The following is a 22,360-nucleotide window of genomic DNA, read 5'->3' as shown; positions in this document are numbered from 1 at the left end:
TGACTCCTGTTTGTTTCGAAAATCAAACCAAAATAAACTTCATACAGAATTTTCACTCATCCCCAAACCAAGCTCATGTATTCAGGACAACAGAAGAAGAAGAAAAAAAACTGGCAACTTTTCTTGCTGCTTATTGGCAAATTCTTTTTGCTGCCATCACTGTTTTTTTTTTTTGGGGAAATCAAAACACAGTAGACTATTTCTTCCTTAAAAAAATAATGACTTTGGGTACTTGAGTGTGTTGGTTGGTAAACTTTCTCTCTACATTTGCAAACTGTGCCCTACAGACAAGTAATACCCAGTTTAAGCCTGTGACCATCACAGTGAGAACAGGATTTCAAATGGGGGTGAATTCACCTCAGCCAATACCAATGTGCAGCCCCCACCTGAGGTGTGGTGGAGAGGGGAGGATACCACCCCACCAATTAACCTGATACATGACTTGGTGGCCAGGTTGAGAATTTGGACAAGGCAGCAGGTAACTCTCCACAGTTTGTGAGAAGTGCAATGGGACCCTGAATTATCACAGTGAGTCTGGATCAGCTTAACATCTCAGCTGAAAAATCAAGACTTCGTACGACCCCACACCCCCATTACCACACTAGGTTTTATTTGGGTCTCGAAGGAAGACTGCCCCCTACTGGCAGCACAAGTTTTGTTTTCTGGGTAGGTCCCACACCCTCACCTGCTTGGCTTTTCAGCACTGGGTGAACAGAGGCGCCGCTGGCCATTCGGATTTAAAATTTTAGTGAATGTCAACGGCAGCTGATAAATGTTAAAGGAAGTGAGGGTAGAGGTGTATCAAGTGGTCAACGGTTCTGAATTATTTCTCAGACTCAAAAAGTGTATTCATGTTTGGGCCTGCACTGGACATTCTAAGGAGATTTAAGAATCTGATCGACGGAGTGAAAGATACGGCACTTTACAGGGCCGGTGAAAGGCATTAATTCTGTAATGGACACCTGTGCCTCTACAGAGCACCTCTGCGACTTAAACACTAGCATCACTTACACCGATTCTAGAGTTTCATCATTTTAACGCTCTTCTCTTTCAAAAGCATTTCACCTCCATCTCCAAAAGGTGGCATATTTCAGCTGGTCCTCCAGTTTCATTTCTGTCTTCTGTCATTTTTATAACGTTTGACACACACAAACCTACAGTAAGTAAAATGTTTCATATTTGCGGATACCGTAAAGTTGCTTATTGTGAGCCCATAAGCACGTGTCAAAATGACAGCAGTTGTTACCACAAAATAATTAAAGCCACTTTAATATTTTACAAGATGTCTTTGGTAAATATGAGTTTATTTATACTTCGCAGTCATTGATATTTACATAGAAACATTAAATACAAAATATATACTTGTTAATCATCAGAAACGCGTGTCTTATTCATTCTACTGACCTAGCAGGGCAGGTGGGTTCAGCATAGTGAGGAAAGTGCCGTTCCTTGACCCTTCTGACATTACCAAAGTAATCAGTCATCTTTATCCTTCCACTGTAAAACTTCAATTAACTTCAGTCTAACAGAAAGTGTATTATTCCTCAGAAAAAAACCAAGCAATTATTCTCTGCCGAACAGCCATTTGCTCGCACCGCCGCTGGGAAGAGAGCAGACTATTCCAAACACGTTTTCTCTCCTTTTCTGAGCAAACTAATGAGAATGTCCAGCGCCGCGATAACGACGAACTGCAAATCCACCGTAATACAAACAGCGCAAATGACACTCTGGGGGGAAGAGCGCGCGTCCCCGCGTGCAGAGCCGTCTGATGTAATTAGGTTTATCCTTTTGAAAAGGTCTGAGATCAACTTTGTGTCACACTGTCGTCTTGATTTGCTGTTTCGGTGCTTAATTTAACACCGGTACACAATTACCATTGTGTTCGATGTCTGGCAGCAACAGATACGGTATATGGAATAAATCTGAGTATCTATTGCCTTTGTATCATTAATTATTTCCAAAAATAACTTTCCTTCTTTAATGATAAAACAAATGAAATCACACCGTGTTATATGAAATCATCCTGCAGTCCCTGTTACCATGCTGTAAGCCAGGGGTTGACAAACTCCATCCCAGTGTTTTACATCATTGCAAACTAAATTGTAAAAATACACTACTAACTGTACTTATTTTTACATTTTATTCCCTCAGAAGTATGACTTTGGCCTACCCTCTTAAGGCAATATTATGTCAAAAATAGGAATGCACACTATGAAGAATAAATGCTCCATATTCACTTCATCAGGATTTTCAATCCGTCAGATCAACTAATCCTTCAGTTTTCTGTATGGAAAATATTTGGTTTTAACTGATTACTGATTTTACTGATAACAGATCATATCATTCAAACTTGCACTGTGTAGGGACAAACAAATGTACAAAATCATGCTAAAATCTGTTTTCAACCACCTTAATTGATTGATATTGTCCGTGACAAAAACCAGCGGATGCAGTCTAATGGCCAGGACCAAGTTTGAAAAGCGCTGTACTGCTCAAAGCAATCAGCAAGCGCACATTACCGATGTTCTCTGATAGAGGAAACCACAACAGCTGACTTAGAACAGTGACTATGGTAGGAGTGATCGGCCTCGGTTTTCTCCTCAGTTCAGTATGTTAATATCTGCAGCAAAGATGCCGGGAACCTCACTTTTTTCTGGAATCTGCTTCTTCTTATTATCATAATTAATACTATTGCTCAATTGTACAATGTGAGCCTCGGTTTACACACCAAAGGCACGCGTTTCAATAAGAACCAACCAAAAAGGAAAAATCAGCACTTACCTCAACCACAACAGAAGGTCCTCCGGCGACGAATGCCCAGTACTCCGCCCCCGTCCACTTTTCAGGTGTTTGTTTGTTTGTTTTCTCTTTTCTCCATTATTATGTTGTAGTTTGTTTGCTTTGAAATAACAAAATGTAAAGCGTGTTTCCGTGCATGGGCACTTACAAAAACGGGGTTTCAACACAACGGGAAAGAACAAAAAAAGAGATCGACTTCTCCGTTTATAGGCCAATACTGCAGTCCAGCGGTTTGGTGGTTTTTATCAAAACCAGAAGACCGCGTCCACAGAAAGGTATGCAAACGCAGCCTATGAAACGAATGAACAAGTTTATATCCCTCTGCAGTCGGCTAAGTCATTTATAAACCTAACTCCATTAATAAATGAATCATGAACTTGACTTTTGACAGGCGAAAAACGTCCAAACATTCGTCTCATAATCCAAATTGTTCTCGCAGAGCGTTAAACAGTCCCGTGTCTCGTCAGCTGGCGACCCACCTGTCCTCAGGTTAAAGGTCACGATCATTAACGTAGGCCTAGCCTATTTTCAGCGCGAGGCTCCTGTGTGTTGCGTTGTGCACGGCATTCGCGACACTTTCCCAAATAAATAAAAAACCGCAGATATTGTCCTGCAGGCCGGGTGTAGGTCGCAAAGGGCGAATCAGAGATAAGAGCGGCTTTTAGACTGAACAAACTGCGGCGCTGTCAGGCATTTTGTAGTCTCTGGAAACCCAGCAGAGTCATTCCCAGTATAGGGACCAGTTCTGATGTAAGGGATCTTCACAGAACTGAATCAAACAGAAGCGTCCTTCACGCACTATTGGCGCTTTCCTACCACCAATATACTTACGTTGGCCATGAACTCCAAAACAATTTAATTAGACAGTGTTGTTTTTCCTTAAAAATGTCCATTTTGGTCCAATCTGTTCCTCTGTATCCTCATTCTCTTTAACTCAGTGTGCATTTAACACTCGTCTGATTATTCAGAATGAATAACTTTTTGGAAATGTTTTAGCTATTTGTAATCCCTTTGCTTTCTACCAGTGTGTGGTGCTAACTCATTGCAGTCTAGTGGTTAGGAAACTGGGCTTGTTACCCAAATGTCCTAGTCCCGGATGGGCACGAGTCACATACAGGAGGATTACGTTTAAATATTTCTTTATTTTTAATGTAAAAATCAAAAATCTTTTTTTTTTTCAAGTATCCAGGGTAGAAACAGAAATGTGCAACAAAAAGCAGTGACAAAGACAAATACAAATTTTCACTCACATATTTACATTCAAGAACACACTGTAGGTCTAAAAACAGGTTTGACCCAAGAAAAATCTCAAAATCCTTTAAAGCCCAGACATGTACTGTTTAAAGCACAACCCAAACGGTCATTACAAGCAAAAGAAGCGCTTCACATTCACCCATTTCACATTTCCCTTTAACAAATTCTGAATAAATACTACATTACACTCAACTAAAAGCATAAAAATCACCTTCTTGCACGTGAATGCTTTGCGTTTTATCCCTTCAAACAGTAATGCATTTTGTCATTTACTTAGTTATTTAAATGTATGTTTAAAAATGAAAATACTTTTAAGTTAAGAGTATGTGTCATAACTCATAAGCCAGACTTGCAGCACGGAAGTGTGCGTTGGGAACAAACAGCATGTATGCAAAAAGCATGTCTGGGACATGAACAGCACTTGACCTCAATCAGGGCTACTTTGCTCCAACCATGCACTACACAAGGGCTGCGCCTGAAATCGCATACTATGTACTACATACTATGTACTACATACTATGTATAATTTTTAACATGTCCGAAACAACAGTATGAATGAAATATGCGAAAAAACCCCAGGATGTCGAACTACATTCAATGAAATATCGTAGCATGCGAACACTGTGCACAATGTTGGCATGGGTATCCCACAATGCACTGCGATAGTTCACGACCCAAGCAACCAGACATCAACCAATAATGGCATAGTGTGTTGTTGTGCAAAACACTGCACACCTGTCTCACACCATCATCAACGTACAACGTGCCGAAAGGAAGTGGAGCTTTTCCATGACGATGTAGTATGTCCAAAAAGTCAATCTACCTTTTACTCACACACTAAACGCGCTGAATGATAGTATATGCAGTACGTAGTATGCAATTTTTTTACCTACTTAGTTCAGGAAGTAAGCTCACTGGTGAAATCAGGTGGTGTAGAGTAGCGTACGGCTGGAGCAGACACCTGCAGACACTGCGGCCTGCAGGACCTGGAGTAGAGCTGGGCTGACGTAGCTTATGCTCAAACACCTAAACGGCTCCAGGAAACTTAGGAATGAACACCAGCACCAAGGTGCTTTTAGAAGGTAAAAGGTAAACAGAGGGGCCCTGGAAAGCAATGGCCACTCTTCTGAGCGACCCCCACTTTAGAATACCTTAAGCCCCTCAGTTACACAGCCTGTAGCTTTAAGAATCGACCCTGTGTTTGCAGGACAGTGGTCAGACTCATGGAGGAGGACCTCCCAAACTATGTGTGGAAGGTGGAGGTGTGGGGGGGGGGGGGCTGTGGGACCTTCTGAACATCTGAATTTCTCAGTTCTAACATTTAAAGATGTCACTGTGTGCGTCACAGGAAACACGTTTGCTCATTCTGGACCACTGGCACGGAGGCCAGACCCTGGAGCAGGACCGGGCCGGGCCGGGCCGGGCTTCAGTCTTTGGGTTCGCTGAAATGCTGGTGAGGTCAGAGGGGGTTCGCTTTGCCCAGGTTATGGTCCACAGTGACGACCCCCCTGCCACCGACGCCCCCCGGGTCAGCGGGGGGGGGGGGGGGGGGGGGGGGGGCTGAGTGTCCTCAGTGTGCGCTAGCACTGATCGTCCCTGAGCGCAGGGTGGCCCAAACGAGCCGCAGAATCTTCCAGAATCCTCTCCAACTCCTGGACACACGGAGCGATGAGGGGGCTGTGAGCCTGAGCAGCCTTCAGCCTGGGGAAGAAGGGGATCAAACCTCAGCATTCACTTTTTTTTAAAACCGCTTTTCTTTCACACGCACACTTCCAAAAGCAGTTCTTTTTTTTTTTTTTTTTTTTTTACACCTGAATGAAAAACAAACTAGGCTCCTTAGAAAGTACAAAGCAGGAGAGCCGGTGAATAATGACCCGTAGGAAATACACTGGGAGGGATCGCCCGACTTCCTGACGTACCCTCGATTCTCACACGCTGAAATGTACATGTTTACGTAAACCAATTCACTTCACTCATCCTTAGACGCGCTCCTGTTGGACGTGTTTTTCGGTAAACGCACATAACCCACAGAACGGGGCACGGCGCGGGGACCCTACCTCCTCAGGAGCTCCCCGGCCTTGTCGGCTCCCGGAGGCGCGCGTTGGAGGGCGGTGGCGCAGTTGGCGGCCAGAACGCCGTAGCACTGCTCCTTTACCGCGTTGTGACTGGCCGTGTCCCACTGCGGCAGCTCGCTGGTATACCTCCAGGCCACCAGGGTGTGCTCTAGCGCCTCCTCCCACTGCTGGCTCTGCAGCAGGAGCCGGCCTCCCTCCTGACATGCGCTCTAGGGGGCACAGAAGGGCAAAGGTCATGGTGATACACTGGCCTAGATGCTAGCACCAAATTCAACAGTGCTTTTGTATACAAACAGCAAGTACAGCTGCTTGTATACAAAATATGTTGTTTGTATGAACAACGTTGTTTCGAATTAATAAATAAGAAAGTTTTCAACTCAAATCTTGGTGTTTAAAAGCCAAGCATTGCTGGGAAACCACATCATACACATTCAGATGATTACTTCCATTTCAATACGTTCAATTATTTCTTGTATGACTGCCAAAATGTTTTGATTAATAGCTGCCGATGCGTGTCACTGTTTAATGTGGAAGATAAAAGATTTAAGAGCATAAACAGAAATGCTGACCGATCTTTGAGACTGCGGACACCTGTGGGCCATCTTTGCTCTTAAAATAAATAATAAAAAATGTCATGTCTGTGCGCAGCCTCCATTTTTCATTAAGGTGCTCAACATAAAAGGTGCAGACAGAGCTTTATGCCCGGAAATGTTCCCCAACTGCAGGCCTCTGACCCAGAAACCCCTGTCACAGCCAAGGTGTCCCGCACAGTGCAGGTGGCTGGCGAAGAGGACCTGAAAACCCCCCCCCAAAAAGACTCCTCCCTCTTTCTCTTCGCTCACCTTAAAAGCCAGGAGGTGCGGGTAGGCCTTCCTGTAGCAGCGCGCGTCCCTGTTGGAGCCCAGGCGGGAGTACGGGATAGATCTGTGCACCCTGGCCTTCCGCAGCTGCAGGTCCACCTGCAGGAGCTTCAGGTCCGAACAGCGTAGCGCGCGCTTCTTCTCCTGCGCGGAAACAAACCAGACGCAGTCAAAACAAGGCCAGGTCAAAACCTAGTATATGGCCGGACCTAACACACTTCATCCGGCCGACCAATTGTGTAACTGCATACACTCGGCCGACCAATGGTGTAACTTCATCGCTCACTCGGTCCCAGACATTCGCGTTTGCAGGGCTGGTCCCGCTGCAGCGGTCCAGCCAAAAAACGTACATAACCCTCACAGCACAAGCCCCTGTTTTACCAAGAGTCCCATCGAAATTATTCAACGAGACACCATCGGACCAGCAATCAAGGTTAATTTGCAAATATTACACAGCATTCGTGAGCCCTGTTCAACCATTCGGCTTTCGTTTCTCGTAGGTATCGGCGGAAAGACGTTACTTTCGGGGCACGCGTGCTTTTCCGCAGTTTCTCTTGAGCTGGGTGAGGACCCAGGTGAGGATCCGGGTGTCTTACCTGCTCCAGCAGGAAAAGAGAGCTGATCAGCTGCACCAGGTCCTGCTGGCAGAGGGAGATCTGGGGGCCCCGCAGGTCCTCACCCTGGCCCCCGCACCCGGCGACCCGCTGCCCCCCGAGGCAGCCCACTCCTGTGACACACAGAAGGGGCACACGTTCATCATTTAGACACTGTTAGGCACTGTTGAACACCCCACTGCTTCTGAAGAGGAACCAGCCCAGTTTCACTGGAAACACGTTTAAATTTTCACATCCACTTCACACCAGGATTAGTGGGTCTGTTTGCAGCAGGAGTGGGTGGCAGTGAGCAAGCAACACGCTTCATCTTAGAATCGGCACGTCTGCTCGGTACAATCCTATGAGCAGGCTTAACATAATTAAATGTCCACTTCGATGAGACAAATCAATATCCACAGAGCAATCTTCCTCCAAAACTCATTTGTGTTATTTCAACAATAATAAAGTTGGCTATAAACGGAATACAGGCAGCTTCGCCTACACCTTATTCAACGCACATACTTACTTGGTCGGTCGCGTTGTGTTTTTGAGGACTGAGCTCTGGAAGTGTAGGGCGACGATTGCACAAGCGAGTTCAACACGTCCAAGTACGATCGCCGCATGTGACCTACACAAAAAAGCAGTTACCGATTAGCAGAAATACACCTACACTTAGCACGACATTATATTTTATGAATTTAACATTAAAATATATATTATAGTAATATATGCATTAAAACATATAGACATAACAGATATATTTACAGTAAATAGCCAACAGCCTTGCTACTGTAAACAGACAGTTGTCGAAACGCAACTATGTCTGTGTTTGTGGCATAGATAGTTATCTACCTGGCAGGCAAGAAACCTTAGGTTATAGTTAGGAAATCTGACACTCTCTCAGCTATAAGGTCAGCAGTAAACCCGCACTTTAGAGCAGGGTCGTGTCGGGAGGGCAGTTAACATGACCTGGCGGCATAAAGTGAGCTAATGCTAGCTACTGTACATATAGTGTTAACAGGCTGAACTCAGTGTTGCAGTGTTGTAAAATTGTTTTTAACTATCTTAAATTAAGAATCAATACACGTCTGCAAACAGAGTGAAATGTGTAAAGAATAACAAAGAGTATAATTCTTTGTTTTAGTTGTTGTTGTAGTACACCGGAAGCACAACAATTTGGTGGGAAAACAGGTCAGTCCGCGCATCCCCGCCAAGAGCCGGTCATAGCACAGACAATTATTCCAAACATCAATTACATACAGAACAATTCACCAATATGCCATTCAGAAAAAAGACTGTAATGTAATATCAAAAATGCATTTCCACAGACAGTACCATCAATATAGTGAGTTTCCAGTTATTAATGAGCACCCTACAAGTTTGCCTTGCGCGCTTTACAATAAAGCCCAGCACCCCCTCCCCCACCTGGGTCTGGATGGAGGGAAATTATGGCGCTTTCCATGACAGACATGATGTGATTATTTACTTTCATAGAGTTGTAAAATATATATTGTTCAATGGGTTTTTGGACACTTACCCGCGATTTTCGGCTGTGGAGCAGGAATTTCCACCAGAACGCGTCTTTCGTGATAAGCTGTTGCCATTCTCGTTTGAAACGTGGCTTGCTCGTTGTTGACTGACTAACGTGAAGTTGATGCAATAGAACAGGCATAAACTTAAAATAACTACTGACTGATTGTTTTGTTCAAGCTTTTAGTTACTTAAAACTGTCTTCGTTTCCCAAGTTGGCTAGCCAGTGCTAAGGTTTGTTATTCCAGCTAGTGCAATGTTCCCTGCAAGATAAGTGGCTTTCCTAAGTTAGCAAACTATCAACCGAGCTATTTATCTTACCCTGTTATTAGCACGTTAAATAGTGAATAAGAAACACAATGTTAAAGTTTTAGCTCGGGTTAAGGTAAGAATGAAACCACCAGCTGCGCTTACAATGAAGAAAGATAATAAAACAGCTAATATGACCAGCAGAAAAGTACCGCGCGGGCGTGGCTTTGAGTTTGTTGCAACATGATTGGCCCGCTGAACCGCTTAAATCTCATCCCTTCCCATGTATGCAAATTAACATAAAGACGTGCGAGGGGACCGTAATGTATCAGTTGTTTCGACGACTACCGTTTCAACACAAATCAAAATTTACACAACTAGAAGATTTCGTTATATGTATACGCTACTTATTAAAAACAATTGCTTAAAATGTATTTTATTGTAATCGGATATCATAGCAATTTAAATACGTGCGGGGCTGTACTATAAATGTATATCCTCGTTTTATTTTCCAAGTGACGAATCTGTAGTTCTGAAAATAGAACTGTTTGCGAGATCGCACGTTTCACAGTGGTACTAGTTGGTTTATTTTGTGTGTAAAAGATGGGAGACGATTTAGGAGATGAGTGGTGGAAACAAAACAACGATTCAGGTAAGACTGGGATTTTCTGTTACAGTAATGACAGGTATGAATTCTGGTGGCGTCTGACAGATTAGCCACTTCCGATCTTCTCAGAACACTTGACTATCTCCTATCTTCATAGAAAATAAGCATTTTTTGCATACGGTTTTACTACTGCTACTGTGGTACTAAGGTACTGCTACTGTTCTGTGTAGCAGTACTTTATTTCTTATTCTGTACATTGGTTAGACTCAAATTCCAATTGTGTTGCTATTTAGTTATAATATCTAGCAAGACGTTACCAGGATCGTACCTCGTTGCAGGCGACTGCCTGAAGAAAAACACACGTGGGATTGTGTCTTGTTGCCTTTATCGAAGTGGATTTCGGTACTTGTAGTCCCATTGTGAATCGGCTATTTTTTGTGTTTGGATGGCTAACTTCACGATCAAGTTATCGCATATTCACTATGTTCACAAATGTATACGTTAAAGTGTTCCGATTTTGTGGATTTAGTTACTTTGATGACTTGGAAATTGGCTCACTTGGCAAGATGTGGCTTACTGCTCGCAAACTGTCGAACGTCTTCAGATTAAGCTGAGTTGGCTCGCAAATTGTAAAATACATTTGGCAATACATACAATTCTTAAAGATATACTGGTATTACACAACGACATGTTCGTTCGTTCTGCTTTTTGAGTGTGGCATCCTGCTGATATGTTCTAGTCATGCCAGTATAATTATTGCCAGTAGATGGAGATGTTGCATCGGAAATCTAAACCGCACACTTTTTGTTCTTGAATGGCACCTTCCAGAAAATGACTTCAAAAGTTTGCGATAAAAGTTTTTTTTTTTGTTTTTTTTTTTGCCGAGATTGTGGTGCAGCAGAATGTCTGCAAATTAGTGTCAAAGCTTACTGCCTGGTGCTTTTGCATAGACGGCATTAAACGGTCTATGCGGTTGTGTAGGGCCACAACCACACGACCATGGCCGGGGGGCACACGATCCAATGTTTATCTAAGGTAAAAATAAACGTTTTTTTTTTTTAGAAATTACGTTATTCATCCCCTATAACGGAACCAGCGGTACAAATTTCAAGTGGAATGGCAATAGAACAATGTCATATAAGAAGGATTTAATCCCCCCCAGAATCCAATGGTGGAAAAAGTCCCTTCCAGAGAGCATGGATACCCAAATCTGGCCTTCAAATCTAAATCCGGTCCTCCTGGCTCACTCACTGAGGATCGTCACAGTCACAAGTCACAGTGCATGTTTCGGAATCTCCAAAGTTTGTGAACGAGCAAGTGCACAAGACTGCGCAGAGATAGAGATAATGATCCTAATCTCTACAACAGAGCAGGCCTTATCCTAAGGTTAGCTCACCATGACGGATGCTTTCCACTGATCTTCCAATGACCTTATTCTTGTAAGTCCCTTTGTGGCTCACACTTCAGTGTATTAGAAGTGCTTTCCATCACTGTTTCCATTGTATATTCACATTGGAACCATTCTGGTGCCACCATGTGAAAACTGACATTTTTGTGGGAAATATTCCAAAGGTCCAGTAGAGGGTGCTGTAGTTTTGCGAAACGGTAGTTTGCTGAAGGTGCTCATATACCCTGTGAGCGTTTTGCCTCGTGTGCACAAAAACGTGAGACGTGCAAAGCGTCTGTGTTTCAGCCTCTCTGCTGCTGCTGCGAATCCATTGGTAATCAGGAAACGATAAAGCCGTTAGCCACCCTGTGGCGTCTGATACTTCAGCAGCACCTCGCTCGCGTTCGCAGCGTTGTCTTCCGCAAACGAGGGGAGCTGCTGATTCCCGCTCCGAGCCGTGCGGCCATCCGAAGTATCCACATATTTCACCCGCTAACTGCTCGCTTCGGAAAAGGTTCTGTAATTACGCCTTTTGCTCGCGCTCCCCCATCGCTCTGTGGGAATCTGGGTCTCTGGAACAGGGTTCTAATGGTTTCTGCCGTGACCTATAAGAAGTGGCAGCCAAGCACGTCCATGAGGTTTGCGTTAGGCAGCCCGTGTTGTTTACCGTGTAATTAGCTTTTATTTTTAACGCTTCGCCCCGGTCAGGCCAGGGAGTGATGTCACCGTGGAAAGTCTTCGGGTCTGTTATGGCTCTACGCTGTTCTCCATCCCCACTGCCTCTCCGCTGCGCCTGCTCTGTGCTGCTTCCTCCCTCCCTGCTGCTCCCTCCCTCCTGCTGCTCTGCTGTTCCTGCTCTGTGGTGCTCCCTCCCTCCTGCTGCTCTGCTGACCCTGCTCTGTGCTGCTTCCTCCCTCCCTGCTGCTCCCTCCCTCCTGCTGCTCTGCTGATCCTGCTCTGTGGTGCTCCCTCCCTCCTGCTGCTCCGCTGAGCCTGCTCTGTGCTGCTTCCTCCCTCCCTGCTGCTCCCTCCCTCCTGCTGCTCTGCTGATCCTGCTCTGTGGTGCTCCCTCCCTCCTGCTGCTCTGCTGATCCTGCTCTGTGCTGCTCCCTCCCTCCTGCTGCTCTGCTGATCCTGCTCTGTGCTGCTCCCTCTCTCCCTCCCTGCTGCTCTGCTGATCCTGCTCTGTGCTGCTCCCTCCATGCTGCTCCGCAAACCTGCTCTGTGCTGCTCCCTCTGATCGATTATGAATGACCATACTGAGAAGGGGGAAAAAAAACAAAATCTCACTCCAGCTCCATCCACAGTGAAGCTCTTCTCATCAGGCTCAGTGCTGTTTATTAAGTTTGTTTGGAAACTTTTTTCCAGCCTCAATGGTTTATGTTTAATACCGGTACATTGCAGTTCACATGTAACCACTCGTATTGACTCCATGATTTTTCTCAGTGGGTAAAAAAATAGGCCTAGTTTTTTCATGTACAACTGAAATGTAATTATAGTGGAATGAGGATTTCAAACTCGGCATTAAAGACAATAAGCTTTTGGCTGGAGGAAGGCAGCTATTAAAAAGTGTTTGATAAATCCTTGGATTGCAACCAGCTCCATTTCTTTTCTGAAAACCTTTTCTTGTTCCAATGTGTGATGTTTTATGCACAGGGAAGGGGGAGGGTGTGATTTCACTGAACTACATCTAAAAAAATAGATTTTGGATGTAAATTAGAAATGTGACTGTATAACAGGTCTCTGAGATGGGATTTTTATATACTGGCTTCCAGGAGAGTGGGGGGTTTTACAGACGGACGCTTGATTTCATGGTAAACGAGCCGTTAGCGCGTGCTTCCCTTATTACGAGCCCGCAGGAAGAAGCGCTCGTGCTCACCGCTGCGACTCGTCCTCTTGGACCGGGGAAGGGGGTCTTCTTGCCAAAACCGGCGCCGAGACCCACGCAGTTCAGTACAGCGCCGTTGCTATGGAAAACACTGAGCTGTGTTTTGGACTTGGGTCGGCATGCGACCGTATTTCGGAATAACCGGATCTTTTAATAAATCAAGCAAGAAGCCGCGGTCTCAGATGAGCTCTGTTAACTCCGCTCGCAGTTTCATCATTCACGCGCCGTAACGGTACAGACGTGCATTTAGCATGATGGTTGTACCGCACACGATAACTACATGACTACCGTATGGAATACGTTTGACATATTCCATGACTGTCTCAGCTGCCCTCGGTTAGATAGGCAGTACTGAGAGGGCTGTATAGTGTCCATGTCTGTAGCGTAAAGAGCACAGCACGTGGCTAAATCGTGGGCGCTCATGCCTGTATGGGTCAAACATGCATGTATTCATGCACAAGCACGACCTTCAGGAGCAAGCCTATGACCTGCCAGGATTGCATATTTATGTGATTTTAAATAATAGTTTTGGCAGCTGTAATCAGCACTTATTTTCAGTGTTAATCAGGTCCATGTGTCTGTCTTATGCAAAATCCACTTTTGCAAGTGCTGACGTCAAGGCTTACAGTGCTTTTGCATCACGTTCCTCGACTTGTTTTTGAGTAGCTCTGCAAAAGCAATTTCAGTAATGAGATATCCCAAAGTATTAAGTGCATTGTCTGCTTAGTTTTCCTTATGGAGACCGTCTGTAGGTCTGTACAGTGTTAATCCTGCATTGTTCGATAAGCAGTTGGCAGTTAACGATGATTAACGAAGTCAGATTTTCAAATTTAGATCCAATGAAAATAATGATGTGTTCTTCGTATTTAAAAAAAAAAAAAAAGATTTTTTCCTATATGTCTCCTAGACTTTAGAACCCATAAAAGGACCCCTATAAGTTGGCTTGTAAACTGCTTGCAGGGAATTTTCAGTGTATTTTTATAACCGCATGTCAAATCAAATCACAGTGGAAAATAAACACGCTGTATTTCATGTTTTATGGACAGATTTTCTTTTGTCAGTTTGTTACGTCTTTTTTTTTTTTTTTTTTTGTGAATTGACTTGTTGGCTGGGTTAGGGTGCACGCAGTGGAAAATACATTTGCAGGGCTAGAGAAAGAGAACAGTTTGCCCGTGGTACCACAGGAGGTTTCAGGGGTGGACACGGATCATTAAAAAAAAAAAAATCTTAAATGACTTAAAACTCCTTCTCATTCTCATTCTGAGCTTAAAATAGATTTCAGTAAACTAAACGTTGCAGACCGTAAGTGTGTTGGGAAGTTGTTAACCGGAGCTGGTCTGACTGCTCGCTCAGAGCATGACTCTCCAGCGTCATTCCTCTTCTGTTAAACGTCCTCGGCGTGTCTCTCTGGCCCTGATTGCCTGGTGTTAGTGGCCAGCTTGCGGCCTTCTGCCATGTGTTGGTTAAACTCAAACTCCTGCAGTGAATCAGGCTTGTGAGGAACTTCCGCTGGAGAAAGAGCCCTGACCTCTCATTCCACCACTCCCCCCGTCCTGCAGGCCAAGCCATCAGCGAGCTGGTGGCCCACGCTGTCGCGTGAAAGCGCTGATCTTCTCCCAGAATGCAATGCACTCTCGTGTGAAAGCGCTGATCTTCTCCCAGAATGCACTGCGCTCTTGTATGAAAGCGCTGATCTTCTCCCAGAATGCAATGCACTCTCGCATGAAGGCGCTGCTCTTCTCCCAGAATGCACTGCGCTCTCGTATGAAAGCGCTGATCTTCTCCCAGAATGCAATGCACTCTCGCATGAAGGCGCTGCTCTTCTCCCAGAATGCACTGCGCTCTTGTATGAAAGCGCTGATCTTCCCCCAGAATGCACTGCACTCTTGTGTGAAAGAGCTGATCTTCTCCCAGTGCACGTGTGCGTGGGTGTGTGTGTGCGCACATGCATGTGTATGTGTGCATGTGTGTGTGTGTGCATGCATGTCTGTCCAGGACTAATCACACTGCACAGTTGTCTGTTGGGTGTGTCAAGTGTATTTGCTGATACTCCTAGTAAAAAAAGGCATAACTTCTGTATTTGCGAATGTTGTTTTACAAGTGAATAGCCTATAGGGTGTCATTCTGAAAAATGTTAATATAAAGAGCTGTGTTATTAAAACCTGTGCCACTCAGGCGTAGAGCGTATTATAACTAAAATCCTCTCACCTCACTGCTGCTGGGTTCAGAGTGGTCTTTTCACAAGTGTGTACTTTTAATCTTTGCTGCGACTACTTCGTGAGAGAGATCAACAGTCACTGAAATTTAACACATAAATTTGGCAGACTTGTAAAAAAAATATAATGCAACATTAAATAGTAACTCAGACGGTCTTGAAGTGAGAGTTCCTGTCTGTTAAAATAGCAGGTATAATGGTATGCACCGTGAATAGCTCTGTGTTTTAATCACTAAGAGCAGAAGAACATTTGAAATAAATTTGTGGTGTCGTAACTTACTGCTTCAGGCTATTGCCTTCATAAAAAGCCCAGAATGCATCTCTGACAATTGTGGTCTGGCTCATTTGTTTAAATCTGCTCTTTATCGCTTAAATACATAAATACAGACTCCGTAGACTCACCAGGGTTGTAGATCTAGTCTAATCTTTGTGCACTGAACAGGTTCGTACAGAATGTGCAGACTGTTCATCGTGCTCATGCTAACAAGCTGAGGCAGCAGGACCAGCTTAACAATGCACTCTGTGGGGGGGGGGGGGGGGGGGGGGGGGGGGGGGGGGCGGGGTAGTAGATGGAATTAAGCGTAGTGGAACAGCCTGGTCATGCTCATACTGTACGGTTATGAGCAGCCTGGTTAGGCTCATACTGTACGGTTATGAGCAGCCTGGTTAGGCTTATAGGACTGTAAGGTTATGAGCAGCCTGGTTAGGCTCATACTGTACGGTTATGAGCAGCCTGGTTAGGCTCATAGGACTGTAAGGTATGAGCAGCCTGGTCAGGCTCATAGTACTGCAAAGGTTATGAGCAGCCTGGTCAGGCTCATAGTGCTGTACGTTTATGAGCAGCCTGGTTAGGCTCATAGGACTGTAAGGTTATGAGCAGCCTAGTCAGGCTTATAGTACTGTAAGGTTATGAGCAGCCTGGTCAGGCTCATAGTACTGTAAGGTTATGAGCACCCTGGTCAGGCTTATAGTACTGTAAGGTTATGAGCAGCCTGGTCAGGCTCAGTGCTGTAAGGTTATGAGCAGCCTGGTCAGGCTCAGTACTGTAAGGTTATGAGCAGCCTGATCAGGCTTATAGTACTGTAAGGTTATGAGCAGCCTGGTCAGGCTCATAGGACTGTAAGGTTATGAGCAGCCTAGTCAGGCTTATAGTACTGTAAGGTTATGAGCAGCCTGGTCAGGCTCATAGTGCTGTAAGGTTATGAGCAGCCTGGTCAGGCTTATAGTACTATAAGGTTATGAGCAGCCTGGTCAGGCTTATAGTACTATAAGGTTATGAGCAGCCTGGTCAGGCTCAGTACTGTAAGGTTATAAGAAGCCTGGTCAGGCTCATAGTGCTATAAGGTTATGAGCAGCCTGGTCAGGCTCAGTACTGTAAAGTTATAAGAAGCCTGGTCAGGCTCATAGTGCTATAAGGTTATGAGCAGCCTGGTCAGGCTCACAGGACTGAAAGGCTTTAGGCTTATCCACCTCAGCTTTTTTATTTCAGGCCACTTCAGAACTTTTTGGGCCACTAATCTCATTATTTTTCTCAGAACTTTCCTGTCCTCCTTGGAAAACGCAAACACAGCTGATCAAAGATCAGCATGCGGTAAAGAGAGATAATGTGTGTGACCTCGTCATGGCAACCCAAACGTGCAGAAAAAAAGAGTTTCCATTCTTTCCACAACACGTGTGGACATTATGTGGGGAACATCTGAGATTCCTCTGGAGTTTAGATCTAATACTTTTCAATATTTGACCTCTACAGTTTTACTTGTTTTTATTATTTTTTTCTGATGCCATTTTTTTTTTCTTCAGCCTGCAGTAAAATAAATGGTCCGAACAGAAGTAAATGCAGTGGATTAGCACTGAAAGTATTGAGTAATTGTTTTGAAACGCATACTCACCATTTTTTGTCCGGCCACCGTCACACGTCTTGCAGTTTCTTCACTGTGGCAAAATTAATGGCCTCTAAAGCTGGCTGCAAAGTCGATACTCTACCACATTACATTACATTACAGGCATTTAGCAGACGCTCTTATCCAGAGCGACTTACACAACTTTTTTCACGTAGCATTTACCTTGCATTCATTTATACAGCTGGATGTAGGCCTATACTGAAGGTTAAGTACCTTGCTCAAGGGTACAAACGGCAGTGTCCTACCCAGGGAATCGAACCTGTGACCTTTAGGTTACAAGGCCAGCTCCTTACCCTACCGGTGTCACGCATCACATCGCTGTGGTTATAAAGTGAGAATTTTGCTCGTTACATAAAAAAAAACTAATTTTGTTCATTGCATAAAAACGAAGACGTGCGCTACGAACGCGACCGCTAGCGGAAAAAGATGCGGACGCGAGGGGAACGGCCTGTTCCTTGCGGGAGCTCACACGGTCGTCTGCGCTGAAAGCTGATTTTTCCAGCGTGTCCTCTGACTGCCCTTGGCCTCACGCGGGGCCTGTTCTTCCACGCGGGGGTTTCTCGGAGGGGTCTGGGAAGGAGGCCGAAAACCATGAGGTCACCCCCGCGAATTTAAGCCGGGCCAGGCAAAACACACGGCGGGGTGTCCTCAGCCTTTACTCCTTTCTCTTATAAATCCTGAACCCCTTGCGTGGAGCTTCTTGGCAAAAAAAAAAAAAAAAAAAGAAAATCATGCCTGTGAACGGTTTAATAAACCTTTAAAGTTACGGTCACTGCAAGTTAAAAACCTCACAGTCGCTTGCAGATATTCGGCCTAAGTCTTTCCGCCGCGGAATCAACGAAAAATTGTGTTGTAGTGGCCAGTGTACAATAATGTCCCCCTCAGTCATTATTCTGGTTCCCTAGAGACTCAGAAGCAGTACGTCTTGAAGCACTGTGTCAGGAAAGTATATTTAAATGGATCGGATTTGTTATTAACTTGGCATATCGTTCGATGACAAATAATCCTATAATGTCGGAATCCAGGTTGGGGTAGCTTTTCAGAGTATATCTTTTGATACAGTATAAACCATAGGTTTATAAATGCAGAAAATGTTGGCAGTGTAGTTTATTGGCAGATTATGTTAAAACCACAGCAGAAAGGCTCTTGTAAAAACACTGGAAGCGAACGCTTTTATAAAACTGAACTACAAAATGAGATATAAAACCATACACAAAGAGCTAAAGAACATAAAACCTTTTATATATATATATATATTTAATATTTAGATACGAAAGTTTCACCATAGCAGAATGACAGTCATGTGGAATATGAAATACAGAATGAAAACAGTACATTGGTAAGTACATCAATAATGTTGTTACATAATCATTCACCATGGAAACCACATTAAGTGCACATATGAGTTTACCCAGGGTGAGAAACATGGTGTTTGTGGATAGTGCTCTCTCATAGGTGTATTTGTGTATTATTTCTTGTCTTAGATATAGTGTATATGCGCAAACATGTCTCCCAAAAGAAAAATGGAAGTGCTTTGATGGGACTCTGGGTCAGATGGGACTAGTTGATGTGTCAGGCAGTGCTTGACTGCTTTCAGGGTTCTAGGGTGTGGGGCAAGGAGTATGTCGATCACAGAGGCTACTTACTGTCATTTGGGAGGGTCTTGGGATTGGGGAGGTGGCGGGTGTTATAGTGATGCTACTGGTGATTTTATTGGGCCCTTTGGAAAGGGTGCCGTTGGCCAATACGGGAGTTCTGTGTTCCTGGCCAATGCTGTGGCACGGACTCAGCGGCCCGGCGGTGCTGTTGAGGGCCTGGATGTAGGGGCTCCCCAGGTGGATGTGGATCTTGTTGTCCTCGGTGGTGATGATGCTCGGGCTGGAGCTGTTGGACCTCTGCAGCTGCCAGTGGCTCTGTCGCTCGGGCATCACTCGAAACACGGCGTGCCCCCCCACCACCTCCACCGGCTCCGAGGCCAGGGAGCCCCCCGGGGCGCCGGTGGTGACCGACACGATCTGGATGGGCGACATGGCCCGGTCCGGCGTTACGGATCCGGAAGATTCCGGGGTCATGGCCCGGGAGTAGGCCGTCATGGTGAGGGGCGACATGGCTCTCTCAGGTGTGCAGAGCCCGTCCGGCGGAGAGGAGGATCCCTTGGCCCTGAAGGGCGGGGAGACGGCGGCGTTCTGGATGATGGTGATCCGCTGCTTGGGCGGGCTGACGCAGCTGGTGGGGATGACCGCTGTGCTGGTGTAGGAGTGGGCGTTCTCCACGGGCCCGGGGCTGGTGATCTCCAGCATGGCCACGTTGTGCCCGTGGTCGGGGGTCACCTTGATGTGCAGCGGCTGCCCGGGCGTGTGGGTCAGCACCATGTCCCCTTGCTGTGTGTGGCCCCCGCTCTGCCGAAGCGGCAGCACTGTCCCGTTGATCGGGTGACCGCCCTCTTTGCCCTTGGGGAATGGCACCCTGGATCTCCTCACGCTGTTGTGGAGGGAAGGGCCGTGCTTGGCTTGGGATGACTCGTCAGTGCGGCTCGGGCTGTCCTCAGGGTAGCTCTCCTCATACTCGCCACCGTTTAAGGCGGCTCGGTCCAGGGGAGCCAGGCTTCTGTAGTCGGGGGGCTGGCCGTCCACCGGCTCCGTCTGCACCTCTTTGCTGGAGGCGTTCAGGTCTGAGAAACGCCTCCCGTTCATGCCTGGCCGAAGGCTCTTGCTGAACCGACGGTACCGCTCCAGCTCGCTGGTGAGGCCCTCCATCTCACGGGCTAGCTCCTTGTTCCTCACCTCTTGTTGCGTCAGTTTCCTCTGCAAGGTGGCGTGGTCCCTCTTCATGTGACAGATGGAGTCGTCTGTGCCCGTGTATTCATGGATCTTATCCTTCAAGGCCTCCACCTCTCGAGTCAGGTGGCTGGACTTCGCCTCCTCCTCTTTCAGACGCTTATAAAGGATATTCTCCTGGTTGGACACTTCTTTCTCTGCCAGTTGGTACTTGGAGAGCTCCTTCCTGGATATCTCCAGCTCCTCCATCAGAGCTTTAGCTCGCTCCTGTTCGTTGGAGTATTTTCTCTCCAGGGATTCAAACTCGTTTTCGGTCTTTTGCAGGTCGTTCTCGACCACTTTCATCTCCTTCAGCTTTCGCCTGAGCCTCTCCATTTCCTGTGTCAGCTCTTTCACTTTGTTGTCCTCCTGCTGGAAGCGGTTCACGGCGGGGGCCTTGTTGTGCTCCTCTCTGGCTTTGTTCCTCTGGAATTCCCGCTCCATGTTCTCCTGGGACTGCAGCCTCTTCTTCATCATGCTGACTTTGGACTGCAGGTCGCTGTTCTTCTCCTCCTCCGCTTTCAGCCTGGCCCTCAGCTCGTCTCTGTCCTTCGCGGTACTGCGCATCTTCTCCTCCAGCTCTGCCTTGGACCTCAGAGCCTTCTTGCTCTCTTCGATGATCTTCTCCGTCGCAGATGTGGCCTTGTCCTGCTCGGCCTGCAGTTTTCCGCTGTTGCTCTGCAGTTTGCTCTCCGTGACCCTGAGCCTCTCAGCCATGGTTTTCCTCTCGTCCACCAGCATGACCGTCAGTGTCTTCAGCTTGGCCAGGTCCTCTTTCAGAGTGATCTCTGTGCTCTCCAGCTGACCCTCTATAGCCTCCAGCTCCCTGATCCTCCCTTTCAGGATGTCCAGCTCAGTAGCCAGGTGTTTGGTCATGCTCCTTTCCTTTTCCAGGTTGCATTTCAGCGTGCAGCACTCCTGTTTGCTCTTGCCGAAGGCGTCCTCCAGCTTCTCCAGCTCCGCTATCCTTCGGTTCAGTTTGTCCACCTCTGCCCTCAGGCCCCGGGCCTGGCCTGCCTCCTTCTCCAGCTTCTTGTTGAGGTCCCGGCACTGGTCCTCCATCTTGATCAGCTCCCCGTCCTTCCCCTCCATCGCCAGCACCCTCTTCCTCAGCCCTTCCACCTCGGACATCAGGCTGGAGTTGCCGCACTCGCCGCGGCTGATTTTGTCCCGGAGATCCTGGAGCTCGTCCTCGGCCCGCCGGAGGGTCCTGCTGGTCTCCTCCAGCTCGTCCAGCTGTCGGCTCAGGGCGGCCAGCTTCTGCCGGAGCTGGCGGTTCTGGGCGTCCTCGTTAGTCAGTTTGGCGGTCATGGCTTCTTGCTGTTGGTGGGAAAAAAAACGGCGGGCCTGGTCGTGCCGCTCGGCCTCCAGCTGGAAGACTCTGCTCTCTTCAATCCTGAACCCTGGCCTCCTGAGTGGAGCTCAGAGTCTCCTGGGGCCTAACAGTGGGGGCTGAAAGCTCCTGGGCCCTTGGCAGTCTGCTGGGCAAGCTACTCCGTCAGCTGCTGCCGTTCGTCCACCAGCAGCAACGTGAGGGACTTCAGTTGGGCGAGCTCCTCCTTCAGGCTGGACACCTTCCTTTTGCTCTCCTCTTCCTCCTTCTGCTGATTGGCCTTCTCCTGATCAATCAGCAACTTCAGTCTGCGAGAGAAAAGAGCAACACTCTTATTGTTTGCATTTCAGACATTTCAGAGTGCCTACACAGAAATGTCCAGGCTGTGGAATCCGATGGGAATTTTCCTTTGTTTTGGTTTGACAGATTTATACATTCATTAAAAAGAAATATCCAAACGGGTCATGGGAGATTATATCATTTCTTGCCTGGCAGTAACGCTTTAGTAACCCATTTATCTTTGCCCAAAAACAGAGTTGCATTTCAGCTGTGACATCATCCGTATTTCCGCACTGGCTTACGTGCTCTGCCAGTCTATAAATGGGCAGTTTTATGCTGCCCCTGACATGTGGTGCATAAAACATTTGGCAAAACTATTTTTGCAAAACGATTTCATCATCTTAAACCCTCACTCCTGTAATAAACATGCCAGGAGCACGGTATAACTATAATTATCATCCTGTGTAGCTGAATTCAGAGAGGCCGGGATGTCCTTTTCATCTATAAAGGTGAAGACACGTTTATTTTTATGTTTCCTCGAGGTATGCATTGCACTTTTTTTAAAAAGGGATAT

At 46.3% G+C, this 22,360-nt stretch overlaps 3 protein-coding genes across 7 annotated transcripts in view; 1 reads left to right on the top strand and 2 right to left on the bottom strand.

Moving 5' to 3' along the window:
- Positions 1-3,985: 3,985 nt before the first annotated feature.
- On the bottom strand, positions 3,986-9,652 carry LOC118213610. Its single transcript, XM_035392598.1, has 6 exons — positions 9,119-9,652; positions 8,108-8,209; positions 7,585-7,715; positions 6,971-7,132; positions 6,111-6,337; positions 3,986-5,754 (listed from the first exon to the last, which is right to left on the bottom strand). Exons 1-6 carry the CDS (start codon positions 9,183-9,185, stop codon positions 5,634-5,636), a joined length of 810 nt encoding a protein of 269 aa, XP_035248489.1. The 5' UTR covers positions 9,186-9,652; the 3' UTR covers positions 3,986-5,633.
- A 196-nt stretch (positions 9,653-9,848) lies between these two features.
- Positions 9,849-22,360, top strand: part of cmss1 (cms1 ribosomal small subunit homolog) — a 70,909-nt gene continuing 58,397 nt past the window's right edge. The window contains exon 1 of the mRNA XM_035392597.1: positions 9,849-10,012. Coding sequence (XP_035248488.1) covers positions 9,964-10,012 — 49 coding nt within the window. The 5' untranslated portion in view covers positions 9,849-9,963. The remainder of the gene's footprint in view (positions 10,013-22,360) is intronic.
- LOC118213607 (filamin A-interacting protein 1-like) overlaps positions 18,451-22,360 on the bottom strand; it is a 55,429-nt gene continuing 51,519 nt past the window's right edge. For all 5 annotated transcript variants that reach the window (XM_035392591.1, XM_035392594.1, XM_035392593.1 and 2 more), the window contains one exon: positions 18,451-21,815. In XM_035392591.1, coding sequence (XP_035248482.1) covers positions 18,960-21,485 — 2,526 coding nt within the window. In that variant the 5' untranslated portion in view covers positions 21,486-21,815 and the 3' untranslated portion in view covers positions 18,451-18,959. The remainder of the gene's footprint in view (positions 21,816-22,360) is intronic.

The sequence above is a fragment of the Anguilla anguilla genome, chromosome 15 (assembly GCF_013347855.1).
Source record: "Anguilla anguilla isolate fAngAng1 chromosome 15, fAngAng1.pri, whole genome shotgun sequence".
Lineage (NCBI taxonomy): Eukaryota > Metazoa > Chordata > Actinopteri > Anguilliformes > Anguillidae > Anguilla > Anguilla anguilla.
The sequence above is the reverse complement of the archived record's forward strand: the minus strand, read 5'-3'. Positions and strand labels throughout refer to the sequence as shown.

Bases quoted from the DNA above. Each gene is read 5' to 3' on its own strand.
- LOC118213610 (XM_035392598.1), bottom strand. From the start codon at position 9,185: ATGGCAACAGCTTATCACGAAAGACGCGTTCTGGTGGAAATTCCTGCT. The intron at 8,210-9,118 runs GTAAGTGTCCAA...TTTTTTGTGTAG, and splicing joins TCCACAGCCGAAAATCGCGG to GTCACATGCGGCGATCGTAC. The intron at 6,338-6,970 runs GTGAGCGAAGAG...TGTGCCCCCTAG, and splicing joins CGCACCTCCTGGCTTTTAAG to AGCGCATGTCAGGAGGGAGG.